Raw genomic sequence first — 24,821 nt, 5'->3', positions numbered from 1 at the left:
TTTTGGCTAATGACGTTATCGTTTTTCGGGAACGGACGGTTTGGTTCTTGTCAAGTTGGTTGATGAGAACAAAAAAACCTAAAACAAAACATAACAAACAGACATCATGACAAAATTTTTTTAAAACATGGTACAAACTAACCACAAAATATAGTCTCCCACATTGTATTGTGTCTGTCACACATATTTTGGACCTTTGTATTTGCCCCCTGGGTCTTAAATACTCTTTTCACGTTTACCTTTTGCAGGACTGCCGCAGGCAACCATCAGAGAGATTAAAAAGATCCGTACAGTGCGTCCACTCTGCTTCCCTGCCATCAGGTAATGCTGCAAAAAACATTAATCTCTAAGGCCATTTCACACGGCAGCTCAAGAAATGCTCTCCTGGGAACTTTCACGGCATCATCGGGAGGGTTAGGAGAAGGGCAGCAGAAAAAAAAAAGAAGTAAATATTTAAGCTTTTAACAGCAGTGTGTGTCGTTTCAAAGCAGTCAGGCATGTAGCAGAAACATTTGGGCATAGCGGCAGTTTTGTGCTTTATTACATTTGCCAGCTTTATGCGGTATGTTTATGTCTGACAGAGGAGAAACTCACTCTCAGGCTAAATGTGGAGTAACCTTCATTAGCTAATTGTTCAACAATATCACAATTGTGATGAAATGCATTATTCTGTGTTTTGGTGTATTGTGCATATTAGCCGTTTTTTTATAAATAAAGAGTGCATTTTGTGCCGGACAGATTTAATCTACAATATGTGTTTCCATCACCATTACAATGTTACATAACGGAACATTAAACGCAATTAAATGTGAATGTTATAAATAGTGTTGTTCAGATACCAGTTTTTGGGTCCCGCTACCGATACCGCCAACTGGCTGTGCAGTATCGGCCAATACCGATATTGTACCGATACGTTTGAAAAATCAAAATAAAAGCACAATTTTTCTTGTGATTCTAACGAATTGCACACTCACTTGGATGTAAAATTATTATACATGACCACTGAACACCCTCACAACATACATGCTCTGATCACTTTGCATCAGTTATGGTTTTCTTTTTCATGTACACTGGGTCATTTGATTGAAATTGGAAGCATATTTATGTGTTTGAAAATGCATTTGCTGTGTTCGATGCATGATACCAATGTCGAGAGCCGGTATACTGGTTGGTATTCACCGATACCGATACCAACTTTTAAGGCAGTATCGGTACACTTACCGATACGAGTATCAGTATCGGAACAACACTAGTTATAAAACAACCAAAAAAGTTCAGATGCATTTAAAATGGTCACCTAAGTGTAGTTGATGTATGTAGACCCCTCAGATCAAACGTTATGTACACATGGAAAAAAAAAACACTTGATCATATCAGCCTGGAATAGACTGGCCATTCGGGAGTCGACCCAAAGCCACCATCCGTGTGATATAACCACTTCCTTCGCACCTATCCTATTGAGGGTGGTGGATGAGCAGGAGCCTGGCTCAGCTGACTTGGTGCAAAAGGCAGACAACACCTTGAAACACTTGGCAGTCAATCACAGGACGCATCTAGCGACGGACAATCATTCCCTCTCAAATTCACACAGTGACTGAGTGGGAACTGAACCAATGCTCAGAGTCAGATTCGTATTTCATAGCCCAAGCGTGATACCAAATGTGTTCCTTTAAGCTTTATTCAGTAGAAAAATTACATAAAAATCTCACCCCAAACTGCAGATGAACTAAAAGAGAGTAACAAGTGAGCCAGACCCATACAGGTCCAACATCATTGACCTCTGACCTCACAAATTCTCTACTGGTTGAATCCACAAACACACTCACTCCACTTCTACTTTTTCAAGTCAAGTGCACGCTGTTCTCGTCATCTTCCGTTTGGAGCGGAGGCCCTCTGATCCAAACAAGTTGTCCAAAGAAATGAATAAAGGTCACTTGTCTGCGGAGAGATGAATGGACGAAAAAGAGTGAGCGTCACCAACAACAGCAGCTACTTCATTGACTGACACTCTTTCTCACCTCAAGCCTTCCCCGACCGGACACTCCCACTTTGACGCCCTCACCCCCCCAAATACTCCCAGTGCCACTTGGGAGGCTATTTTTTGCCACTCTTCACTAAATAAGGCTGTGTAACATGGCCAGGATAGCTGGCTGGTGAAGGGGTGTGAGCCCCGAGCTCGTACCTTGGTATAAAAACACCGGGACAGCGGGGCTTTCCTCTGATCGCCCTCCTCTTTCTCTCTTTTTTCTCTGTCTCTTCAGCTTGTCCTGCTTTCTGTCTAACCTGCTTTGCTCAATCTTTAACACACTGCTGGTCATGACACTGCTAAGAATTTTTTTGAGTGGCTAATATAAATCGACATTTATTTTTTTTTGTGGGAAGACTTTTTTTTTTCGAAGGTGGCTAAGAGGAATATGATGGCAAAAGGACGAGAAGGCCGACAAAAAGAGTAAGCAATAATTGAGATTATTTCTCAAAGAAGTCAATGCTATTGATCAGTAAAAGCGATTAAAAAGAAAATAAGACATTAAATCAACCTATGTTCAATTATGCTCTATTTATGAATATTTTTTCATTTTTGCATTTATTTGCAGTATTATGAGAATGTGCTTAACCCACGTCTGCCGAAAGAGCATACAATCGTGTTAAATTCTTACTTTACGGGTTATTATTCGTGCTTTAGTTTTATTTTGAGAAACTATTACATTGTGTTTTTTTCATACCCTATGTAACAACATTTTATTTATTTTTAATATTATTTAATTTATTCTCAAATCTAATGAAAATCCCGTATAGGCACTTGTTTCCTAACCTGCACCAAGAAGCCGCTCCCTGGCAGATGTCCCACTACTGCATGTAATTACATTTTTATAAATCCCGCTCACAAATATTCCCCCCCTATCAATTTGGGTTATTTTTATCCATTCACACCCTCGCTTTCTTTTCCCCTTCTCATGCCCCTCGCCACCACCATTCCCTCTCGTCCCCATTTGTCCTTCAGCTCCGTCAGCGTTCACTCACTATCTCGCCCCATCTCCTTCTTCACTTCCTCTGCCGCCTCATCTGCTTGTCCTCTGTCCAATGTGGACGGACAGCTGACACATTTTACTGCTCAGTCATCACTTCACAAACATTCCTCTTACACTAACCTCTCAGTGGTTATTGGCTCCTTTTTTTTTTTGCCATCAATTTCTGCCTCCACTGGGTCACCCTCCACCTTCTCGTTTTCCCCCTTCCTTCCTTCCTGCCTCCTCCTCCTCCTCTCTCATTATAACCATCAAGAGAGAGAGAGAGAGAGAGAGAGAGAGAGGCAAGGCAAGTCCCATGACCCTTTCCTTTTCTCTCCTGTCCTCTCTTTCACTTCTCTTCCTCTCCGCATCCTTAAACTCTCCATCGCTGATTCAGCTCCCAGCAAGGAGGAGGAGGAGAGGCACCGCCTGCAGCGGCCGCCTCACTCTGTACGGGCCGCCAGCCTCATCTGGACTACTTGGATTCTGGTAGGTGCGGATGTGTCTCTTTATTTGCATGATGAAAAAAAAAAGTGGACTTATTTAGCATCTGTGCTCCAGGTGTGCGTTTGTGTGAAAATGTGTAGTTTAATTTTTTTATTAAATCACTCCCCTCAGTTGTCAACGTGTGTGACTTGCAGTCAATTTTGCATACATTTAAGACATCCTGTGTCAGATTTGTCCTGCAGTGCACGTGGTTGAAAACGCCACCTCGGCACATTTAGTTGGGGTGAAAAGGTCAACGGTTGCAATTAGCTTAAATAGTGCCGCTGATGTGCTTAAGACTCAGAACATACTAAAAATGTGCAATCTGGTTTGAAATAATTTCACAAAACTTCCAGAATTCGCACAGTTCCTTATTCGTAAGCTGGTTGAATCAGTGGTGTGCCATGCTTGCGCTTTTGGGCCAGATGCTCCAACGATCCCATCAATCACTCAATCACTCAATCAATCAATGTTATCAATTGGTATTTGCATACTTTTTTTTCTACTCTTACAAAAGATCGACCCATGAGGGATGTTAAAGATGTTTTTCTTTCCCCTAAAATTCACCGCGAAGTGTCCTCACATCCTAGTGTGACCTTAATTCATTCTTTTTATCCAGACCTCATCTCCATCCACGTGTGTGTCACTCTCCACAGGGGGGAAGAGAGGTTTAATAATAGTTTGAAGCCAAGTTTCTAAAAGTGTAATGCATGTCCGCCCATTCCGTTCTCTAACATGCACGGGCTAATTTTACCCGCGTTGCAAATACCGTGGAGATCAACGGTGGTCAGCTGGCTTGTCAAAGCTCCTGCAGAGATGTTGGAGGTGACAAAGTGTCAGGTGTCCGGGCCCAATAGGACATAGCCAGGCATGGCTGTGCTTCTTATAGTCGACGTGCAGCTGTTAGCAGGCATTGTATGCAGGTACTGTATGTAATGAGGCTAGGAAGAGTGGATGTGAAACTTAATGTGGAGCTGGACTTTGAATATAAATCCTGTAGGCGCAAGGAAACCGCATGACTGCAGATAATGTCATGACACGAGTTCTTACTCGATCGTGTATAATTTCTTGCTAAATTGAGTTTGCTTGTAAATTCTGTAAGCTGCTTTTGAAGACAGGTTTAGTACTAAATCCAGGTGATTTAAACAAATAAAATGGTTACAAAAAATTAGAGGACACTGAACATAAAATCATGATTAAAATCTGATTTAAAAAAAAAAAAAAAAAGGTCTGGTTTGGCAAAGAATATATTACATCACAATCAATCTCAATCACCAACATTTTGGAAGAAAAATTAATAAATTAAATTATTTAATTAATTTAATTTTAAATGTATTTTTTTCACCATATATATATATATATATATATATATAAATATATATATATATATGGGGGGAAAAATAATTTCACGTCTTCTGGCAGGTTATAACATCGTCTTTTTTTATTGGTAGTTCACAATAAAGTATTTAGAGACTTTTTAAAATGTTTTTAAACCTGCAGCACAACAGCTAATTGTGGCTTTAATTTTTAATCATGGAACTCAATGAAATGCATAGAAAGGTTTTATATCATTTTAAAAAAAAAATCAAAATTCCTATCATTTTGTCAGTCAATGATGGAGTAGTAGTATATTCACCTGACTTTGGTGTATACACCATCTGTTCCGTTTCCACTCAGCTACGGAGTAAATAAGAGAGGAAATGACTGCCTGGCGACCAGTCCAGGGTGTTGGCCACCTTTCGCCTTAAGACAGCTACTATATTCTGCAGCTCCCCGCGACCTTGAACATGATGAGTGGTCTAGAAAATGCATGGTTGGATGGATATGTCAAGATCATTTTGTTTAATTATCGCTTTTTCATTATTCTTGTCACCTTTCCTCACTGATTCCCGAGATAGAGATTCCACCTCATTCAGGTAGAAAGGTCCATTTTCTCTTAACTTTACCACAAATGTTTCCTTACCCCATAAAGGTGTCAATTACGGATCAATAATCCTAGGAATCCTTTAGTTTACTTAGGCGTTGCTTGCGTAATGGAAATTATTTGGAGGCTAGTAGCGCTTGAAAATCCATTCGGGGCAACTGGAGTGAATACTACAGTGAGCTCACTTTTTTTTTCACTCAAGTCTTGCAACATCATTCTGAATGAGCTGGCGTGAGATAACCAGCGTAGCCTGTGATTCTGTGCCGGTTGTTGTTGCTATGCGCATGTGACTCTACTCTCATTGACTAGTTGATTTACTAAACCTTTGTTCCCTGGGAAAGCGATTGAGAACGAAGGGAAGAAAGGAAGGAGAGAGGATGAGTGTGATTTATGGTAGAGACTTTTCGTTTAATTACTGGGCGGCCAGCTCTGAACTGTGCAGGCCCCATGACAGTATTTACACAATGTTGGGAAAAAAAAACAAAAAGGGTGTTGTGGGGGCACACGGAATGACATATTCATATCGTTTGTGTCGGTGCAGTTGATACACTGACCCAAATTATGTTCAAAGCAGTGAGACACAAGACACAGGAGACAAATTTGACACTTTGACTTGAATTGAAACAAATGTGCCATTATTTATGAGACTATTGAGCTGTGTCAGCAGTTTTTGTACTGGTATCCATGGTGAAATATTCACACTCAAAAAACGGTCATGTCTGCATTGCCGTAAATGTTCAATCGGTGCACTCAAATACTGGATGAGGAAGCACTCCAGACTTTGTACCAGCTGTTCATCCTATTTCATCGCACAAACACACACACAAATGTTGCAACGAACCCTTTTCTTTACCAATGATCATTAAATGCCTGATGCAGTGATGGTTCAATTCATTAAAAGCGCACCTCCGCCTTTGTCCATTTGCTTAGAAATTGGTATTGATCCGGGGGAAAATGGTGTGTTCACTTGTGCGCGTGTAGGTGTGTGTCTAGGTGTTTGTGTATGCACGTCACCTTTTCACACTAATTCTGGAAATGTTATCATCATCACCACCATCATCATTAGATCTGTTGTGTTTTTCTTACCATTGGATCATTTGGCGCGTGCGGGTGTGTGTTTGTGTGTGTGTGTAACTGTTCGCGAGAAAGAATTGAGAACACTTGCTCTTGGGATGGGCTGCTGCGGGCCGGGCTAAAACTTTTGTGCATGGGGAAGAGGAAGGTGGGAAGCATTGAGGAAAGAGAAATACATACTGCAGAGGCAGCACCTGGGCTGCACTGACTCAAGGAACGGGAGAGTGAGCGTAAAGAGAGGACATTTCTTCCTTCCTTTCTTCTCCATACTTTGCCTTGATGCATCAAGGAGCGGGAGAGAGGTAGTTGGGGGGGAGGGTGGGGGTGTGTGTGTGGTGCAATCCAACATCTGCCAGTAGGTAAGTGCAACATCTCCCTCATTTTCCTCTTTTCAGCCCCTCCCCGAACATTCACACACCCCACTACTGGGGTGTAACACTCAAGGTGAAGTGTGTGACAATGCTGATGGATGACGTGCTCACCAGATGCTATCGTAATGTATAGACGTCCACAATTTATAGCGCTGCAATTTTTTAGTCGGAGTTTTAGTCGGCCCCTGCACGTTATGCCCGACACTTTTAGCCGTCAGCTTTAATCCTGCATTAGGTTTCTGCCCTCAGATTAGTCCTGAGCGATATTCTCAGTTCTAATCTGTAGTAAAATCCTTAGATTACGTCTACAGTGTTTGTGCGCCAGTTAAGGATCTCACTTTTCAGGTCGATTTAGACCCAACGTTATTCCTAGGACTCCCCCGAGATTTAGTTCTTCGCTTTGGCTTTTCCCTCTCAGTTTATGCGTTGAATATTTTATCCTTTTGGTTTGGTTCTCACTTTAATCCTGCAAGGTCAGTTCTTCAGTTTTTCTTTTTACCAATGGTTTGTTTGCCCAACAATTCCTCAATCTTTTTGCCCTGCAACTTGCATTCCTGCCGATTTAGATTCGTAGCATCGTTTATCATTGTAGACAGCGCAGGTGCAGTTGCACGTAAAAAAACCGGAATATCTTGATTGTCCAAACTACTTGCATGGGTCTGCGAAATAACCTGGTCCTAATCTGGACTACCCCTGCACAGATTCACGACGTGCCTCACACCAGACTTGCACTGAGCACAAAAATCTGTCAGCTTTAGTGACTGTTAACACGACACATTTTTTTTAAAGTGGAAGATATCGGAATATTATTTTTTTGTTCCGCTCTATGCAGCCCCTCAAGTCTACACGCGTTATTCTGAATGATATCATGTTGAAACATTAAGTAGAAAAACGCACCTGTTTTTACCCATCTCAGGCGGCAGCCATTTTGGACCTGATGTCACCAAGGACTGTAGCCCACTTGGGGGACATACTTCTTTATATGCCCATATGAACAAGAGCAGCTATGGAATGTAAAGAAGTATGTATCTCAGGTCGGGACATTTGACAACCAATTTCATCATAAACCTGTCTGGAAAATGACTGAAATATTGTGACTGAAGAACATGTAGTCTTATAGTTCAACTCATCTGCCAATATGGGTTTCCACCCAGATGAGGTCCGGTTCAGTCCAGTCAATTCGGTGCTGCCGAAATATTCACAGAGTATCAAAGTGAAGATGCTGCCACAGCACAAGTCAGCATTGTCTCCATCATAGATGCTTGTTTGGGGTATCCCTTTCAAATGTAAATTTCATTTAAATTGACGTTTTTATTGTGAACTACTGGGGAAGTTTCAAATAGCGTCTTGATTATTCTGCCCGGTTTTCGCCACAAAATGGACTGTCATTGATAGACAACAGTTTCCGGTAAAATGGCGCCGTGATTAAATGCTTGCTTAATGGATAACATAGTCCAAGCATTTGCTGGGAGTGAAGGAAGAGCCGTAGTCTAGTCGGCGGAAGCATCATGTACTGTAAATTTAGACTCCTGTCTGGAGTCACCCAGTCTGCATCTGTAAAACTCAGAACACTGACCTGGTTAAAGGCTTAATTTTACCATTAAACAATCAACACCACTGACCATGAATAGCACAATTTTTCCACATCCTTGTTAGTAGAGATTGGAATTTTGTCTCGGGGACCAAATGGTCCGTCCATCCATGTGGGGAAAACCGCTGCCATTTTCTTTTTTTTTTTTTTATGGGGTGGTGGCGGCGGTAACAGACTAGTAAAAAGTATGGACAGAAAAGCTTTAAAAGGACGAGGTTGGACGGGGATGGAGGACAATTATTTTTTGAATAAGGACAGATGGATGATGACGGAAGGGTGTCGAGGTCACGGAAAGCAAACTAGGGTTCAGTGCCCATCTCTGCTTGTTAGATTGTCAATTTCTTCAATTATTTTTATTACACCAGTTTGGCTTTAAAAAAAAAAAAAAAAAAAGGATGAAGGCCAAATATTCAGCAATGTTATTTGTGTGGCATCTTCATAATTACTTGTCATGCAAATGTCCCCTTCATTGTCCTGATATTTCAAATTTATTTTTGCAACGTTTTTCTTTTTTTTCTGAAGGGTTGCTTTCTTATTACAACCATAATAATAATAATAATAAAACATTTTTTTTATTCTTGAACTGTTATGACTTCATTCTTTTCATGTTTTTACACAACTTCATTTTGATAATATTATGACTTTTTATGACAATTTTGAAACTTTGTTTTATATTTAATTTGTATTCTCCGGACTTGTTACGTGTGTATTAAACAATTAAAAAAAAAAAAAATCCCTGTATGAATTTGATACGCAAACACAATCAAAAAGTGACTGAGTGAATTGAAAATGAAGTTGACGAGTAAAATTAAAATTCAGGATGCACTTGGCATTTTGATTCCTAAAGCACATGGGGCCAGGCATGGTGCGGTGCGCGTTTGACATGAAGCAATACAAAAGAGGCGATGCCTGGATTGATGTAACGTTCTGCTCTGGTGTTTGACAGTGTATTATATGGAAGGGGCGGGGTTGGTATTATAGAGGGGATTGGGTTCTGGGCGGGTATTGTTCTGTCACTTTTCCTGTGTCAGCAGGTGGAAGCTCTCATCAGGACATTAAATATGCAACAATGCTGACTGCGGCACCATGCTGAGCCAGCCATAGCCGCATGACTGGATGTGGGAGGGGGTCTTTTACAAGTGAAACAGCAACACACACACACACACATGCAGCCGCACACACAGGGATGCCCCGACCTTCCTTCCCCGTTCTCCCTCACTGCCTGGGTACCGGCTGCTTGACTGCTTCCCCATCTGTGAGCCAAGCCAAGAGCTATAATGAATAAGAAAGCCCCACTGCAGCTACAAATAAAGCAATCACGGAAGATATGCATGACAACAACATGTAAAGGAATGATTGAAGTATAAAGTTCTGTCATTGACCGCATTTTCCCATTTGTAAGACTCATCTGGAGTGTGCACTCCAAGGACTCTCAATCGCATTTATTGATCATATTGGTGCTTTTTAAATTCAATTTTGGACCACATCAGTTCTGTGCACCCACTAAAGTTCAACAAAAGTGATTCTGACATGTAGGTCGGACTTTTTTTCAAATTTGGAATCAATCTGTCAAATTATAGGCGGTAATGGAAAAATTATTAAGTCAAGTCAATTCGTTACCATCTTAAAATTTTTATTACAACGGAACTGTCAATGTCATATTTCACCATTTGATTAGTCTTAAATATCCTACAAAGTTAACCACTGTCTAGTGGAACCACATAAAACTAAAACGGTCATAAAATCACTCACTCCTTGAAGACAGTCAACGATGTAGCTTATAGGGAAATGATCACGGTTCTTTTCTGTATGCTCGCTTTGCATGGAGACCGAGTTTTTGTGTTTGCTTTGTATCATGATTGACTTTGGCCATTTTTCTAATATTTTGATGAAGTAAGCACATTCAAGATTGCCCGTATATTTAGTCTGAATTTGAAATTTAACCAGAGAAAAATCCGCAGACTCTTCAGAAATTCAACTAGTCTGTGTGATTGATCCACGCGCACAAACACACACATTGTACCCCCAAGAAGCCGATCAGTCCCCTCTCTGTGATGGGGATCAATGCTGAGGTCATTTGTTTCAATCAATTAAACAGACATCTGCTTGAATTAGACCCCATTAGACTGCCAAAGGCCCCACCCCTACACAACACACGTGCATGTGTGTGTGCACACACATGCTTCTTGCACGTGCCGACATTAGTAAGTGTCGTCTATGTGGACTCTTCAAAAGGTGTGACATTCCTCTGTCCTTAAATTTGGAAATGTTTCCCAAATTTGGACTTTTTTTATTTGCTTGTCCACGTTGAAAGCCGCATTATGTGTATGCACAAAGAAAACCTTTAAATACCGTACAAGTCTCGTGACGATGTAGTATGCACAAAAGCAGCTTCAGACATGCGACTGTAAATCCAATGCATCTTCCCACCCACTTGGATACAATCAGTAGCTCCGCAGGCAGCTTTGTATGGAAGGCTCGTGTATTGTTTATGATGCAGGCAAAGAATGAGCCCAAAGACAGTTTGTGTTTGCCCGAGTTTAATTTAATGGCTCCCCCAAGTGTTTTCTGTACATCACGCGATCCTGCTGACACCAGAGCGGGTCCATTAAAGCAGATATGAGGTTGGAGTGGGGGGCGGGGGTGGGGTGACTGCTGCCTTCAAATGAATGCATCGGATAATGTTATCTACGTATGTTGAAGTAATTAAAGTAACAAGGGCAGAGTGGCACCCCGCTTTTCGCCTAACGTGCATCATACAAGCAACATGTTCAATTTATTTATGTTCCGAAATATTTATGTAGTAATGTTACCTTGGTATAGCTTTGAAATTATTTGTATGGTCTACTGTCAGGCGTGTGCATGTGGTTTAATTAAAACAAAACTGAGTACAATCACTTGTGCTTAATAAACAGAGTCCCGAGACTAACTAAAAAAAAAAAAAAAAAAAAACACACAAAAGGGTATGTCGTGGGGTAAGTAATGCAAACAATTAATAAGCTAAAGATACACGTGTGGGAAGGAGTACATACAGAAAACTCAGAACGGGAACTCGGGACACAACTATATGATAGAAAACCTCCACAATGGTGGAGCGATGGCAGAATTTGTTGATTAATCAAACTAATCAATCGAATCAAATTAATCAACAATTATTCTAATAATCGAGCAAACATTTAGAGTCATTGTTCATCAATGATTGTGGCCTCGCAGTAGTAATAATTCTCGGATTTCTGCAATCCTCATGAGAACACACTGATTACAAACATCTGTTTCCATTCAGAAAAACAATGACAGAATCAGTGACTGAATCAGTTTCAAAACGGTTGGTGAGTTGATCAACCCAAAAGTTTAATAGTAATTTCTGTTAGTTTTTGCTTTTATTTTAATTCATTAATGAAAATATTTTTTTCCAATTTAATTTATTTCATTTTGTGTTATTACCTACAATGACCTTGGTGTGCATGAAACTGCATGAACATATATTTACATTAAATGAGTGTCATATAGTTATTACGTTATGTTTATAGTATGTAGACAAATATAGGGTGAAAAATGCATTGCACATGTGCTTGTATCGTTCCTTAGAAAGCTTCACTCAAAGCCAACTCTGTACAGTAGTTAAAAAAAAGGACTGACTTGTTGCTCTGGCTTTTCTGAGCACAGAAGAGAATTACAGTAGCGTGAAAGGGTCATAAAGAGCGACCTTCTGTTCAAGTACTCCATTGTTAAACTTGAGGCATGTTACATCATTCTGAGTGTTTATGTTGTCACACTAACTTGGTCACCAAAAAGATGGACCTCAGTAAAAAATAAAATAAAATCAATAAAAAAATACACTTGCTATATCCCTTCCCATGAATGATGTCAAGGGTCCTGCTTGCTGAATCAGTCATACTTTGTCTCTCCACTCATTTGGGAGAGCCAAAGATGCTCAGCGGGCCCTCCATTGCCCTCCACTAAGAGGACATTTCCAGGAGAAGCGGAGGAGAAAAGAGCAGAGTCAGAACAAGGCTACTAGAAGTGAAACACATGAAGAGAGATAGAAATAGAAGTTGACGTATACGGGTTTTGGGGTTTCGAAAAGTAAAAATGACAGGAAAAAAGAAAGCCCAGGTAACACTAGAACGCTTTGGTGTGTTTAGCTAACAAAAAGACATGGATTTTGTGATCAATAAGCCAACAAAAAAGATAAAAACAATAGAAGATGAGAGCTAGGTCGTAAAGCATCTAAATCACCACGTGTACGGGGCGCCAGTCCTTCAAAGTAAATCTCCCGAAGCCATAAAAAGTTACGCGTTGTGATCTGTTCCCCAGATCGTTGTGTGCTTTGCGATAATTGCTTCCATTTCGTGGCCCTGAGACTATTACAGTGGATGATAGCTGGATTACCGTCTGTACGAGTGAGCCGTCCGCACTTGCAAGAAGCGCTGAATCAGCAGCAGAGATGCGGCAAAACTTGGAGGTTTAGTGTACAGAAGAAGAATGAGAAGAACAAGCCTTTATTAGTGTTAACAGCGGGAGTGTGCGTGTTGGCCTCAGGCTGTTGCAACACTTATAAGGTCCATTTTGCAGAATAGCGAACGCATTTCCCCCCCCAGCGGATCTCACGATATCAGCGCATTCATTACCTTGCCGGGATCAAATTCCATTAGCTGTGAAACAAGGAAGCATACCTCCAACCTCAAAAAGGTGTGCGAATGCAGAGAGATAGTCAATCACGTTGTAATGCACAAAGAATATCTCCTATTTTTTGATCCGTATGACCGTGCGATTGGCTGGCAACCAGTTCATAAAACGTCTCCCACTGACAGCTGGAATAGGCACCAGCGTGTCCGTAAATCTAGTGAGGGTAGAGTATGCATGGATGGATGTGCTGTGTGAATTCTGAGAGAAAATCATTCCTACAATTGACATTATGAGAAAATGTATTCATGTTTTATAGAATTGTGTGACTCGAAAAGGACAATAACATTGCAATGCATAAAAAAATAAAAAACACCAATAAAAGAAAAAATAATCCCATGATTGGAATGAGTATAAGTAGAACTGAAAATTGATGACAGATGAAAGATTACAGTGCTCCCAAAACTAAAATAAAAATAAATAAATCAGTAAAAATAAAAAAATCAGTACACGTTCATACCTATCGGGGAGTCCAAAAAGTAACTTCTTGTGTTTTTAATTGCATTGGACAGAATGTATATCAAGTACACCTATGTGACCCCGCTACAGACTCAAATGAATCAAGGCTTAAATAAGTAGAAGTGGTGGCCGATTGAAAGGGGGGAGGGGTTAGTGGAGGAGAGAGAGGGGGGGGGGCATTAGAGCGTGCCCAGCGTATGAATCAGAGTCACCGATATAGACAGGAAGGTGAAGATAAAAGGCAGGGTTGCGGCAGCTTGGCAAGTGTGGCTCATGACGTCACTGTCCCACAAAATGAAACTGCATCTTCTCCACATTGACAGTAAAGGAAGTCCTAAAAGAGGAAACACGTGCAAATACAATCCTTGAGATTGTTTCATTTAACTTTCTCTATGCCCTTCATCATCTTAATCCAATCTCTTTTGGCGAGAGAAAGTAGAGCTTTTCCCATCATCCTTCAATGTCTTCCTTTTATCTCCTTTTCATTAGTTTTCCCGCTGTACAATGATTTTTATATATATATATATATATATATATATATATATATATATATATATATACCCTCACACGCATTCACACCAAGCATAGTCACATGTGAGTTGAATTTACCATCAGGTAATTGGCTGCCTCAAGCATCTTTGAAGCACATTTCTACCTTGTTTGAAACTTCATCTCAGCATTTTCTCAACACATAAAATCATAGCGGCGGCAACACTGGCAGGGCCGTTATTCTCGTCTTTGTCGTGTTTTTATTTCTCTCATTAAAGTTATGGATAGGCTGCTGGTGTGTTGACGACATGTTCAAGAAGGAGTCAAGGCTGGTTGGATTCAGATAACATATTTGTCTTGTTGAGGCCACTACTGCATACATGGAGATATTATTTGTAAGGTGCATTTTTCCTGCATCGACTGTGAATAGAGTTTTAACCTAGACAATTCAGCACATGGGAGTGCAGTGAGTGAATTCAACTTTTGCCTATACTGTTCGTAGTAGTAGCATTACTGTTTACTCTGCAGCTTTTTCAACTTTCTTTTTCAACATTATACTGTAAAGTAACCCTGTCTATTAAGTTTATGTTAATATCAAACAAAGTTCAAGAGTGGCAATGCATTTGTTTTTAAGCTATTTTCACCGCTTTAAATTGTCTAAAATCATGTTCCAAAATAAGTGAAATTTATGTTACATCCTTATACTGTATATGTACCATAGTAACGACTCTTGAATAAAGAGTTTTTTTTTAAAATGGACCAAAATAAATGATCTCCAAAGAAAGTGTCCACGAAAGAGGAGAGGAAATAATTAAATATACCGGTATCATCTAAATAGCTATCGATTGTTCTTAGGGTGTTGCCGTTAGATTAAAAGGTTAAGGACTAAAGGCGCTTTGAAGATTAGGTAAAATCAAGAAGTTAATCACTGCAATAATGACAACGTAGGGAACACTCAATAAAATCCTCTACTGTAGCAGCATTTAAGATTTTGTTAAAGATCCTGACCAAAAGTGCTCAGGTTACTTTGTGGGTGCTGTGTGACAAACACAGTGGTGACACAAGGTCAAACAAATGACCCTGGAAAGTGAGATAGCATTATTACCAACTGCATGAACCCACAGAGGACCGTCAAATGATAACGGCTACATCGTGCCGTTTCATTACCTGAGCCGAGTTGCTTTGCAAGGTCACCATGTATTATTTCATTTTTAATCCAAAGACGTGTTTTATCTTCAGCGAGTGCAGGCCGAAAAATAAAAAGGGTTCTGTGACGATCCTGTCTATTCCTCTGATTAAACCAATCAGGTTCTGAAATGCTGAAATAGTGCTGAGTGGAAGCGCGGGGAGCTGCTCCTGTCGGAAGAGGAGCCAGTTGGTTAATGTCTGCAGTGGACTGCACCATCGTTAGCATTACCAACCCAAATGATGAGCGAGGCTTTGGCCTAGCAGTAATGCTTGAGCCAACTTCAATGGTTACATGTCGTCAAGTATTGTCTTTTAAACACATACACAAGCCTGGATAAGTATCAGGCCACCATCAGATTTAAACTCTAAAAATCTTCATTCAGAACACATTAGTCTGTATTTCTATTTTGAAATTAACTGAAAGATTTTTTTTCAACGCACTTAATTACGCTTCAATCAATTATACACTTGATATCGGGAATAAAAAAGGGTATATTTAAATGAAAAAGCATTTTATATATATATATATATAGAGAGAGAGAGAGAGAGAGAGAGAGAGAGAGAGACGCTTTCCTTCTTGCCCATGTATTTGAACAGAAAATATGCAAATTCAGATATTTTATCAACTTTAATGATGAAATTGTTGATATTTGATTGAAAAAGAAAACCAGAGAACTAAAATGGAAAATAATTCAATTTAATCACTATTCATTTTTTAATAATGCCCGACAAATAAACTACATACAGTAAATTCTTTCCGCAAAACATTGCTTCAAACCTATTTATTATTGGTGAGAATCCAACGTTTTTGCTAATCTATCAGATGTTGTGTGCGTGAAACCGTGTGAGTTACCTCTGCCAAACATGACGATGAGAAGCATTATCTTGATTGACATTTGTTATAGAGTCAAATGTAAGTCAGTAACTGTATAATCGTGTTTTGTTTAGCATATTTGCCTGAAAAGCTAAAAAACAAAACAAAAGCAAGTAAATGAAAAGTGAAATTCTAAAAGATGAATGAGTGGAATTAGCGAGTTTTTAATAATAAAGTTACAGCCAAAAATGATTCCGAATTTACTTTGTATTTGACAAGAAGTTTGACTGAGAAATTATGTTTCGGGGATATTACAAAAATGTGCTATTTTCACAGTTTGTGTTCATTTATGAACCTTTGGTACTATTCTAAAGGATGCTGGTTCATTTCTAGCATTGTCCGGGGTCTGTGATAGCAGGAGCAGGAGCTGGGAGCCCTGCCCATTAATCATAGCCCATGAAGTAGCTCTCAGTTCGAACACTGAATATGCGTATACAGCGCTGAGCAAAAACAGAAACCACTGCAATATTAAATAATCAAACAAAAGAAAAATCAGGCAAGGAGTTTGGGGCCAATGCGGCTTGCTGTGCTTGTTTCACAATCACATCGACGTTTACAGAAAATGTCATAAGCACTTCAGTATCGCTGGATTTGTTGAATTGGCATTTCTGGGCAACATTTTTCACTGGTCTCTTATTTTTTTTCAAGTGTGTATTTATAATTTTCGTCATTAAATACACATTCACTGTTTCCTCAAAATATATATATTTTTTCTCTATACATGTTTTCCAAAAGTCAGCAATGAGCACTTGTGTCGTTATCTGCGCAAGACCAGCAGAAATAAATCCAACTGTGCCTGGAAGATAAAGCTCCCATCCTGACCACAGGTCAACGTTTCTTTCATTACTATAGTGGGTCTTGCATTAAGCTAATTACCAAGTGGCAGACACTCTCATCAGACATGCACCATCATTAGGATGCCGTGTCTATATGTGCTTCATTTCAATGCAACATTACGGAGGATTATTGCCTTCTTAAGTGGATTTTAATGGCTATTTCGTAAGCGTGGCCCCACTGCCGCCCAGGCCGTTTGATCAGTCGGTCGCAGTCAGAGTGCGACAGGACGTGGTGCAATTTGAGGTTCGCAGGCCTCGACTGTGGCGCTCTGGTGCTGTAACTCAACAGCGGGTCACCGGCTGAGGATCACTTGGCCTGATTAGGGGAGAAGTCGACACTCGGAGCTGCGTGAGTGATGGGGAAGTTGGGCTTGTAGAGTTCTGGCGTTAGGCCATGAAATGAAAATAAGACGGTGAACTGGAGTGACAGAGTCCGCTGTGGGACTGACTTGGAAGTGGCGAACTCGGTGGTTGGCTGGCAGCTGTTCCGTAACACCACACACTAGCGCTGTGAGCGGGTCCCCCGGGATACCTTGCACCGGGACTGACCTTCCAGGCGTGACCCCCTTCGACTGACTTTCCCACTGCGTCATGCCCCGCCTTATCCCTCTCGGCTGGTGTCAAACTGTCCCCGCCCAACCCTCCTCGCTCCTGTCTTTCAATATAAGGCCAGGAATGCAGGGGATAGCACGCACCCGGAATAGACGAGAGGCCAGCCAGTGCAGTTGAGCCGGAGGGAGGGAACCTGCAGGTGCAAACATGATGCAGCATAAATAGTTCACAGAGTTTGGAGGCGATTGCACACTTATTGACAAGGCTTGCTTTTTATCATAGTCAACCTTGTTCTAAAGTGTCGATCAAGCTTTCACAAGACGTTTTGATCAATTATTTTCTGTTTGACGTATCTAAGCCACAAAGATTGTCTCTTCATTTACAAAGAGATGGTGACATATTGTGGAGGGTTTTGTTTCTTATATTTATTATTGCAAATCAAGTAAAGCCCTACACTTTAACGTAAACCCATGAAGTGATGTTTTAATTGCACTGGAACAGAATGTTGTAATGCTGTAATTAGTAGTAGCAATAATAATTCAAATTTGGCAAAGATGCTCAATCATTTCTTTAAAAAAACTTGACAATGAAAATTCACACAGGAAGAATTAGCGTCACACACAATAAAGGATGATGAAAAATTATATTTCCACCACTAATCAGGCAGTAAATGAAATCACTTGATGTTTTAAAAATAATTATTTGACAGCAATCTCAACATTGCTGCTGAAAGCAGCACTAAAGTGTTAAAAAAAATGAAAAAAAATGTTCTTGGAAAATAGAAGCCATTTTTGCTAATACCGGTAATAGTTCATTTTTATGTCAAACCTCCCAAATTATTGAACAAATTCGCCAACATGATGATGATGATATTAATAATTTCATCACATTCATTTTATTATGAAAATATGTCAATATTCTAATAATTATCATGCCATGTTTGTTAAATGTCGCTGTACCTGATACTGATGAGTGTTTAACAATACTTTTATGTTGTTCCTCTCTCTTCAAATGACCCCAGATATTAATTTCTACCACACTGTACACTGAATAAAAAAAACAAAAGTCTTTATCCAGTAGTCTCTTGCATCGAGACAACGTTGTGAAAATAACACACAGACGTAACAAACACCAGTAAGTAGTGAAAAGGTTTACATATTCAGCCAGAAAATATCCACAGCTTGCATTGTGGGGTCAGTACTCTGTTTGAACGGTCGATTCCCTAACGATTAAATGCTAAGCAATTGGCTACCAGAACCAGCAATCGTGTGCCACTGATGCGAGAGAGCTGAGTGCATCATCTGAGCACTGCCGAGCTCAGGATGCTGGATGGCCCACAGAAATGCGGAGATGTCAGCGTGCATGTGTATGCGTTCCAGACAAATGCAACACAATGCTGGAGGTCATCAGAGTTAATTCTCCCGCCGTCCCGTGTGTGCCTTCATTAGTGCTATTGACAGCTTAGGTGATGAATTCATTGTTTTCACAACTTTTGCAGCTCCTTTCTTATCTCTTAATGTCCCCCCCCCACACACACACAAACATCCACTACCTCATTTTATTTTCATCTTGTTTGCACTTTCCTTTTCTGCATTCCACTATCCTGTTAATTTTCTTCATCGGCTTCCTCCATCTTCACTTCATTCTTTTTATGTATACTTATGCTTCCTCACTGCAAAACAAGCACACTTTCAAGGGCAAACGACAGATTATCAGCGACTGAGTGTTGACTGTGTGTCTGCATATTCGCGTGTGTGTGTTGTGCAAGCTTGTTCAGATGCATCTGCCACATGAACTGACATTATTTTTCCTTGTCTGGCTCTCTTGCAGGTGTCCATCCAGCCGGGTTCTCCAGCTGCAGCAACCTTCTGTCCCAGAATCCGCTTCCTCCCCATCCCAAACAGCTTTTGTAAATGCTTTGCTAAAGCTGGTAAAATGGAACCAAATCAACTGTTCAATGGATTTGGTCCCCTTCAACCAGCTGTAGCTGTGCATTGATTGCTCCGACTACTCACCTCACCTTCCTCCTCCCAGCACCCATCACATGCATGTGCATGAAAATATGAGGGGCCAATTTACAGAAGAGTGCTGTTACACCACCTCCAACAACCACAACAAATCAAATATATGCATGAATTGCTTCTTTTACATGACTGTAATTTGTAATTAAAATTGCTTCAGTGATGGTGGAAGGAAAAGTGTGTTGCGATAAATGTGTTTTTGTGCTACTAATATTTTAATCAATAAAAGACAAACAATTCCAGCAAATTCATTTTGTAATCGTATTTCTTGATTTAGAGCAAGGGCGATGAGTTTTCAATACATATATGTTGTTCAGATCTTATGACAGAAGTGAATCAATTAATATTTTTTCTGTACTGTTGATTGAACTTTGCAGTTTGCTCTTTTTTGTTATTTAAGTGTCAATGTGCCTATTCTGTGTCATGTAGTAGATATACAATACTGTTCACGACTCTTTTTAGACATCAGTCATTTCGACAGAGGAAAACAGTAAAAAAAAATATACAGGAATTGTGCAAAACATACAAAACTATATCCACAAAACTTTGTGGATGGGTGTCACCAGACCTCAGCCTTAAAGGGGAGGACATTAAATGCATGGGTGGCAATTACTGTCATTATCCTACAGATAGTAGACTAATACTTGCAAATTTTTAATAATCCTATAGCTTCTATAGTTTACCGCACGTCATGTGACGGAGCCCCGAGCGCGTTTCTTTTCACCGCCATGCTGGAAATACAGTAGCAATATTGGCAGTCAAAGGATTTACAATGGTGAGCAGTGATAAAATTTAGCGTTTATCAGTCCACATCCCGTTGAATTCACATCTCACTCTGATGAAAAGAACAAAATTAGAGTTGATTTAATATAACGGGTTAAAATAAAAAGTATTTGGTAGTTAAGAAATAAGGCTGTCTGGTAAGCTAAAAAAAAAAAACAACTAAGTAGCTAGCCAGCTAGACTAGCGGAGTGGAGATTTAATTTTATACGATGGTCGGAAGTGTTTCTAATGTGATTCAAAGCAAAACCCATATGCTGTGCCAATTCCACATAAATAACCCATAATGGGTAAAATATTTGATATCCCAGCAGCTCAGTACAGCAAATAACCTATCTTTGAGTTTTGACACGGCTAAATAAAAAATAAAAAAAAAACATTTTAGAACCTTGCATTTGGGTAGATAAAATAGCCAAGACTTTTTTTAGAATTCCAACTTATTTTTCTATTTTATGTGGCAATCAAACTTTCACGCATGACTGACTCTCACAATGGACAGGAGGATGCACACGCAATGAACACCACTCTGAAACAGTGGATGTGGTCATTTTGGTTTTTTGCTATCATGGGCAAATGAGTCATTATAAAATGGGCACTCTGTAGACGTAATTCCAGCGTGGATGAATCAGTGCTCGTCAAAATTGGAAATGCTCCAGCAGAACCGAGAGAATCAAGGGGAACACGTACATTAAAAACAAGCAAAGCGACATTTTAAGATGGCACGGTGTTTACCTGTTATTCTGTGAATTGAAAACACTTGTGCTACATTTCTAATAAGTGCGGGGGCTAAACATCGGCTGAAGTAATCAAGTTACAATACCTCTGAATAAGGCAAAGAAGCCTTTGAAGAAACTAGTGAAAGAACATTACCATTGTGCAAACTTAGAAAATGCCCCAACAAATTTGGGGAAGTAAATAAGTCAGACCGCTGGGAAACATTTGCAAACCTATTGATTAAGGGTGTGGAATGGGTCCGATTAAACATTTGTATACTACTGTCACGAGAGCACTGGGTACATTTGGCTGGTGTGACTGAAGTCCCGCCCTTTCTTGGCACAACACCTAAAACGTATATTTCAATGTGGCTTTACAGTAGTCACACCCCCATCTTGTGTGATTCCAAAAGACAGCCGTCATTGCAAGTTTGAGTGTTTATGTTGGTCAGACCAGTGCAGCACAGGGATAGTACCTGGACCATCTGTCCTGTTCAGAATCTGTGTGCAGGGTTTTGGAATATCCATCAAAAGCCTCAACTGTTATAAAAAAGCCATTTGAATGTTGTGTCAATGTTTTTTAACTGCCCAGAAAATTTTTGGGCAGCAAACTCAAAAGCATTTTAGACAAATTTAATCAACCATCTCAAATGTTTGCAAGGCATCTTCAGAGCAAAGTGCTTGCAGACCAGCTCCAAGCGTGGGCAACATGAAAGCAAAATTTTGGGAAGTACTTTTGGTAGTGCCAAAGACACTGAAAAGCCAACACTCAACTTTTTGAACAGTTTTTATTCTTTTTAGTTAGCCTTCAAGCACAGGTAGAGAACCCTTAGACCAGGAATCCCCACGACGCCAGGAACAGCCGTTGCATGACAGGACCTGAATTGGTTGTCCGAGAAAGTTGTTGAAGTGTCCATGATGAGCTGGAAGACGTTAATTCTGCCCTTAGTTCTGCTGTGCTTGTGGGGGCTCCAGGAGGAAGGAGCCCACGCCTGTAGCTGTTTCCCGATGCATCCGCAACAGTTGTATTGCCAAAGTCGTGTTGTGGGTAAGTTGAATCGGACTGCACTTGAATTATTTTTTTTAAAAGCTGTGCTGTATATTTGTCCGAGTATTAAATCTCTTGTCATATGACAGACCGTCCTAAGCAAAGGTGAGTTTTAATCCCCGGAGCCTCTACATGAATATATTTGTTTGTGCCATTGTCTTCACTCCGAATCTTCCAACCAAAATGCCCTTCTGTTCCTGTTTTTAATGCATCTCTTGAAAATGTGTACTTGTAGTTATCAAGGCAAAGGTTGTTGGAAAGATGCATGGCTCACCAGGCCAAGGTATCCACACAAAGTATGACATCAAACTCATGAAGGTGAGGTCCTCACTTTATTCGTATACGTTGATGTGTACACATTAGGCCTGAATGTTTTTTTTCTCCCAGACCTTCAAGGGCCCCGAGAGGCTTTTTACTTCAATTTACACGGCACCCAACTCTGCAGCATGTGGAGTCGATCTGATGAAGGGGGTCGAATATCTCCTCATGGGTATTTTCTTCCTCAAGTTTTTAGGCGTTAGAACTGTGTTTTACGTCAAGATGTTCTGAGGCTTTCCTGTTCCGATCTTCTGCAATTACAGCCAGACTGCATTCCGACGCTTCGCTGCATGTCCACCTGTGTGACTTCCATCAGCGGTGGGATGCCTTGAGTGCCACGCAAAAGAACCTGTTGCACCACTACGGCGAGGGCTGCGATTGCATGGTAGCACCACAACGAACGGACTTTTAGCATTAGCACTTTGTTGATATTGTGCTGTGGCAGGTCTTATTGACTGTTGTCCCCTTTGACTCATCGACGAGCGCTAACTGCTTCATCAGTTGGCATCAAAGTGCTTGAGTCGGTAAATGTTGCTCAAACTCTGATTCTTGGTCACCCACAGATCAAGGCCTGCTCCTCCCTCCCGTGCGTCAAAAACCAGCCGACAGAGTGCTTGTGGATGGACTTTTTGCTGAGCAAGAAGGACGGAGATCAGGCCCAAAACTTCGCTTGCGTCCAGAAAAGCAACGGCTGTTCCTGGCGTCGTGGGGATTCCTGGTCTAAGGGTTCTCTACCTGTGCGTGAAGGCTAACTAAAAAGAATAAAAACTGTTCAAAAAGTTGAGTGTTGGCTTTTCAGTGTCTTTGGCACTGCCAAAAGTACTTCCCAAAATTTTGCTTTCATGTTGCACACGCTTGGAGCTGGTCTGCAAGCACTTTGCTCTGGAGATGCCTTGCAAACATTTGAGATGGTTGATTAAATGTGTCTAAAATGCTTTGGAGTTTGCTGACCAAGAAATTTCTGGGCAGTTAAACATTCTTGACTAAACAAAATGGCATATTTATAACAGTATAGGCTTTTGGTGGATATTCTAAAACCCTGCACACCTATTCTGAACAGGACAGATGATCCAGGTACTATCCCTGTGCTGCACTGGTCTGACCAACATTAACACCCGAACTTGATGATGGCTGTCTTTTGGAATCACTCAAAACCTGTCATCAGATGGGGTGTGACTAATGTAAAGCCACATTGAAATATACTTTTTGCGTGTTGTGCCAAGAAAGAGTGGGACTTGTCACACCAGTCAAATATTTGCCAAAATACAGTCAGTGCTCTCGTGACAGTTTGTGAATAAAGGCCATATCGGACCCATTCCACACCCTTAGTCAGTCGTTTTGCAAATGTGTTTCACTACTGTCTGATCTATTTACTTCCCCAAAAGTTTGTTGCGCATTTTCTAAGTTTGCACTATGGTAATGTTCTTTCACGAGTTCCTTTAAAGGCTCCTTTGCTTTACTCTGAGGTATTTTACCTTGATTACTTAAGCCCATGTTTAGCCCCTGCACTTATTAGAAACGTAGCACAAGTGTTTTCAAGCCACAGGTTCCAAACACCACGCGATCTTAATCAAAATGTCGCTTTGCTTATTTACGTGCGTGTTCCGCTTGATTCTCTCGGTTCTGTTGGAACATTTCCAATTTTGACGAGCACTGATTCATCCCCACTGGAATTACGTCTCCAGAGTGCCCATTTTATAATGACTCATTTGCCCATGACAGCAAAAAACCCAAATCACCGCATTCACTGTTTCAGAGTGTTGTTCATTGCGTGTGCATCCTCCTGTCCATTGTGAGAGTCAGTCAAGCGTGAAAGTTTGTTTGCCACATAAAACATCCAAAAATAAATTGGAATTCTAAAAAACTCTTGAAAAAAAAAATGCTGGGTTATTTTATCTACCCAAATCCAGGGTTCTAAAATTTTTTTTTTTTTTAGCCGAGTCAAAACTCAAAGATAGGTTATTTGCTGTACTGAGCTGCTGAGTTATCAAATATTTTACCCATTATGGGTTATTTATATGTGGAATTGGCACAGCATATGGTTTTGCTTTGAATCACATTAGAAACACTTTAATCCATTGTATAAAATTAAATCTCCACGCCGCCAGTCCAGCTGGCTAGCTACTTTTATTTTTTTTAGCTTACCACACAGTTAGCCTTATTTCGTAACTACCAAATACTTTTTTTTATTTTAACCCGTTATATAAAATCAACTCTAAAGATGGCTACTTGTCATTTTGTGGGAATTCTTAATTTTGTTGGTGGTGAAAGTCTCAGGTGAAAACAATCATCAATCAGTGTGTGCACATGGTGCTGATTAATTGTGGGCGGAGTCTCCAGCTATAAAACGTCCCTTGTCAATCTGAACTCCAGCAGATTGCATGACAGGACCTGAATTGGTTG

The 24,821-nt window shown here is 40.4% G+C and overlaps 1 protein-coding gene and 1 long non-coding RNA gene across 2 annotated transcripts; both read left to right on the top strand.

Moving 5' to 3' along the window:
* The first annotated feature begins 2,248 nt into the window (after window positions 1-2,248).
* LOC148340072 (uncharacterized) lies at window positions 2,249-19,797 on the top strand. The gene is made up of 3 exons (XR_015842418.1): window positions 2,249-2,449; window positions 3,406-3,497; window positions 19,369-19,797. It is a non-coding gene; the product is annotated as an uncharacterized LOC148340072 (long non-coding RNA).
* A 2,126-nt stretch (window positions 19,798-21,923) lies between these two features.
* LOC148340071 (metalloproteinase inhibitor 2-like) lies at window positions 21,924-23,200 on the top strand. Its single transcript, XM_088290351.1, has 5 exons — window positions 21,924-22,100; window positions 22,336-22,418; window positions 22,488-22,590; window positions 22,682-22,803; window positions 22,982-23,200. Exons 1-5 carry the CDS (start codon window positions 21,968-21,970, stop codon window positions 23,168-23,170), a joined length of 630 nt encoding a protein of 209 aa, XP_088146477.1. The 5' UTR covers window positions 21,924-21,967; the 3' UTR covers window positions 23,171-23,200.
* The last annotated feature ends 1,621 nt before the right edge of the window (window positions 23,201-24,821 follow it).

The sequence above is a fragment of the Idiotropiscis lumnitzeri genome, chromosome 3 (assembly GCF_059441095.1).
Source record: "Idiotropiscis lumnitzeri isolate Australia: NSW breed Sydney's pygmy pipehorse chromosome 3, RoL_Ilum_1.0, whole genome shotgun sequence".
NCBI classification, from domain to species: Eukaryota; Metazoa; Chordata; class Actinopteri; order Syngnathiformes; family Syngnathidae; genus Idiotropiscis; species Idiotropiscis lumnitzeri.
The sequence above is the reverse complement of the archived record's forward strand: the minus strand, read 5'-3'. Positions and strand labels throughout refer to the sequence as shown.

Bases quoted from the DNA above. Each gene is read 5' to 3' on its own strand.
- LOC148340071 (XM_088290351.1), top strand. From the start codon at position 21,968: ATGATGAGCTGGAAGACGTTAATTCTGCCCTTAGTTCTGCTGTGCTTG. The intron at 22,101-22,335 runs GTAAGTTGAATC...GTGTACTTGTAG, and splicing joins TTGCCAAAGTCGTGTTGTGG to TTATCAAGGCAAAGGTTGTT. The intron at 22,419-22,487 runs GTGAGGTCCTCA...TTTTTCTCCCAG, and splicing joins ATGACATCAAACTCATGAAG to ACCTTCAAGGGCCCCGAGAG.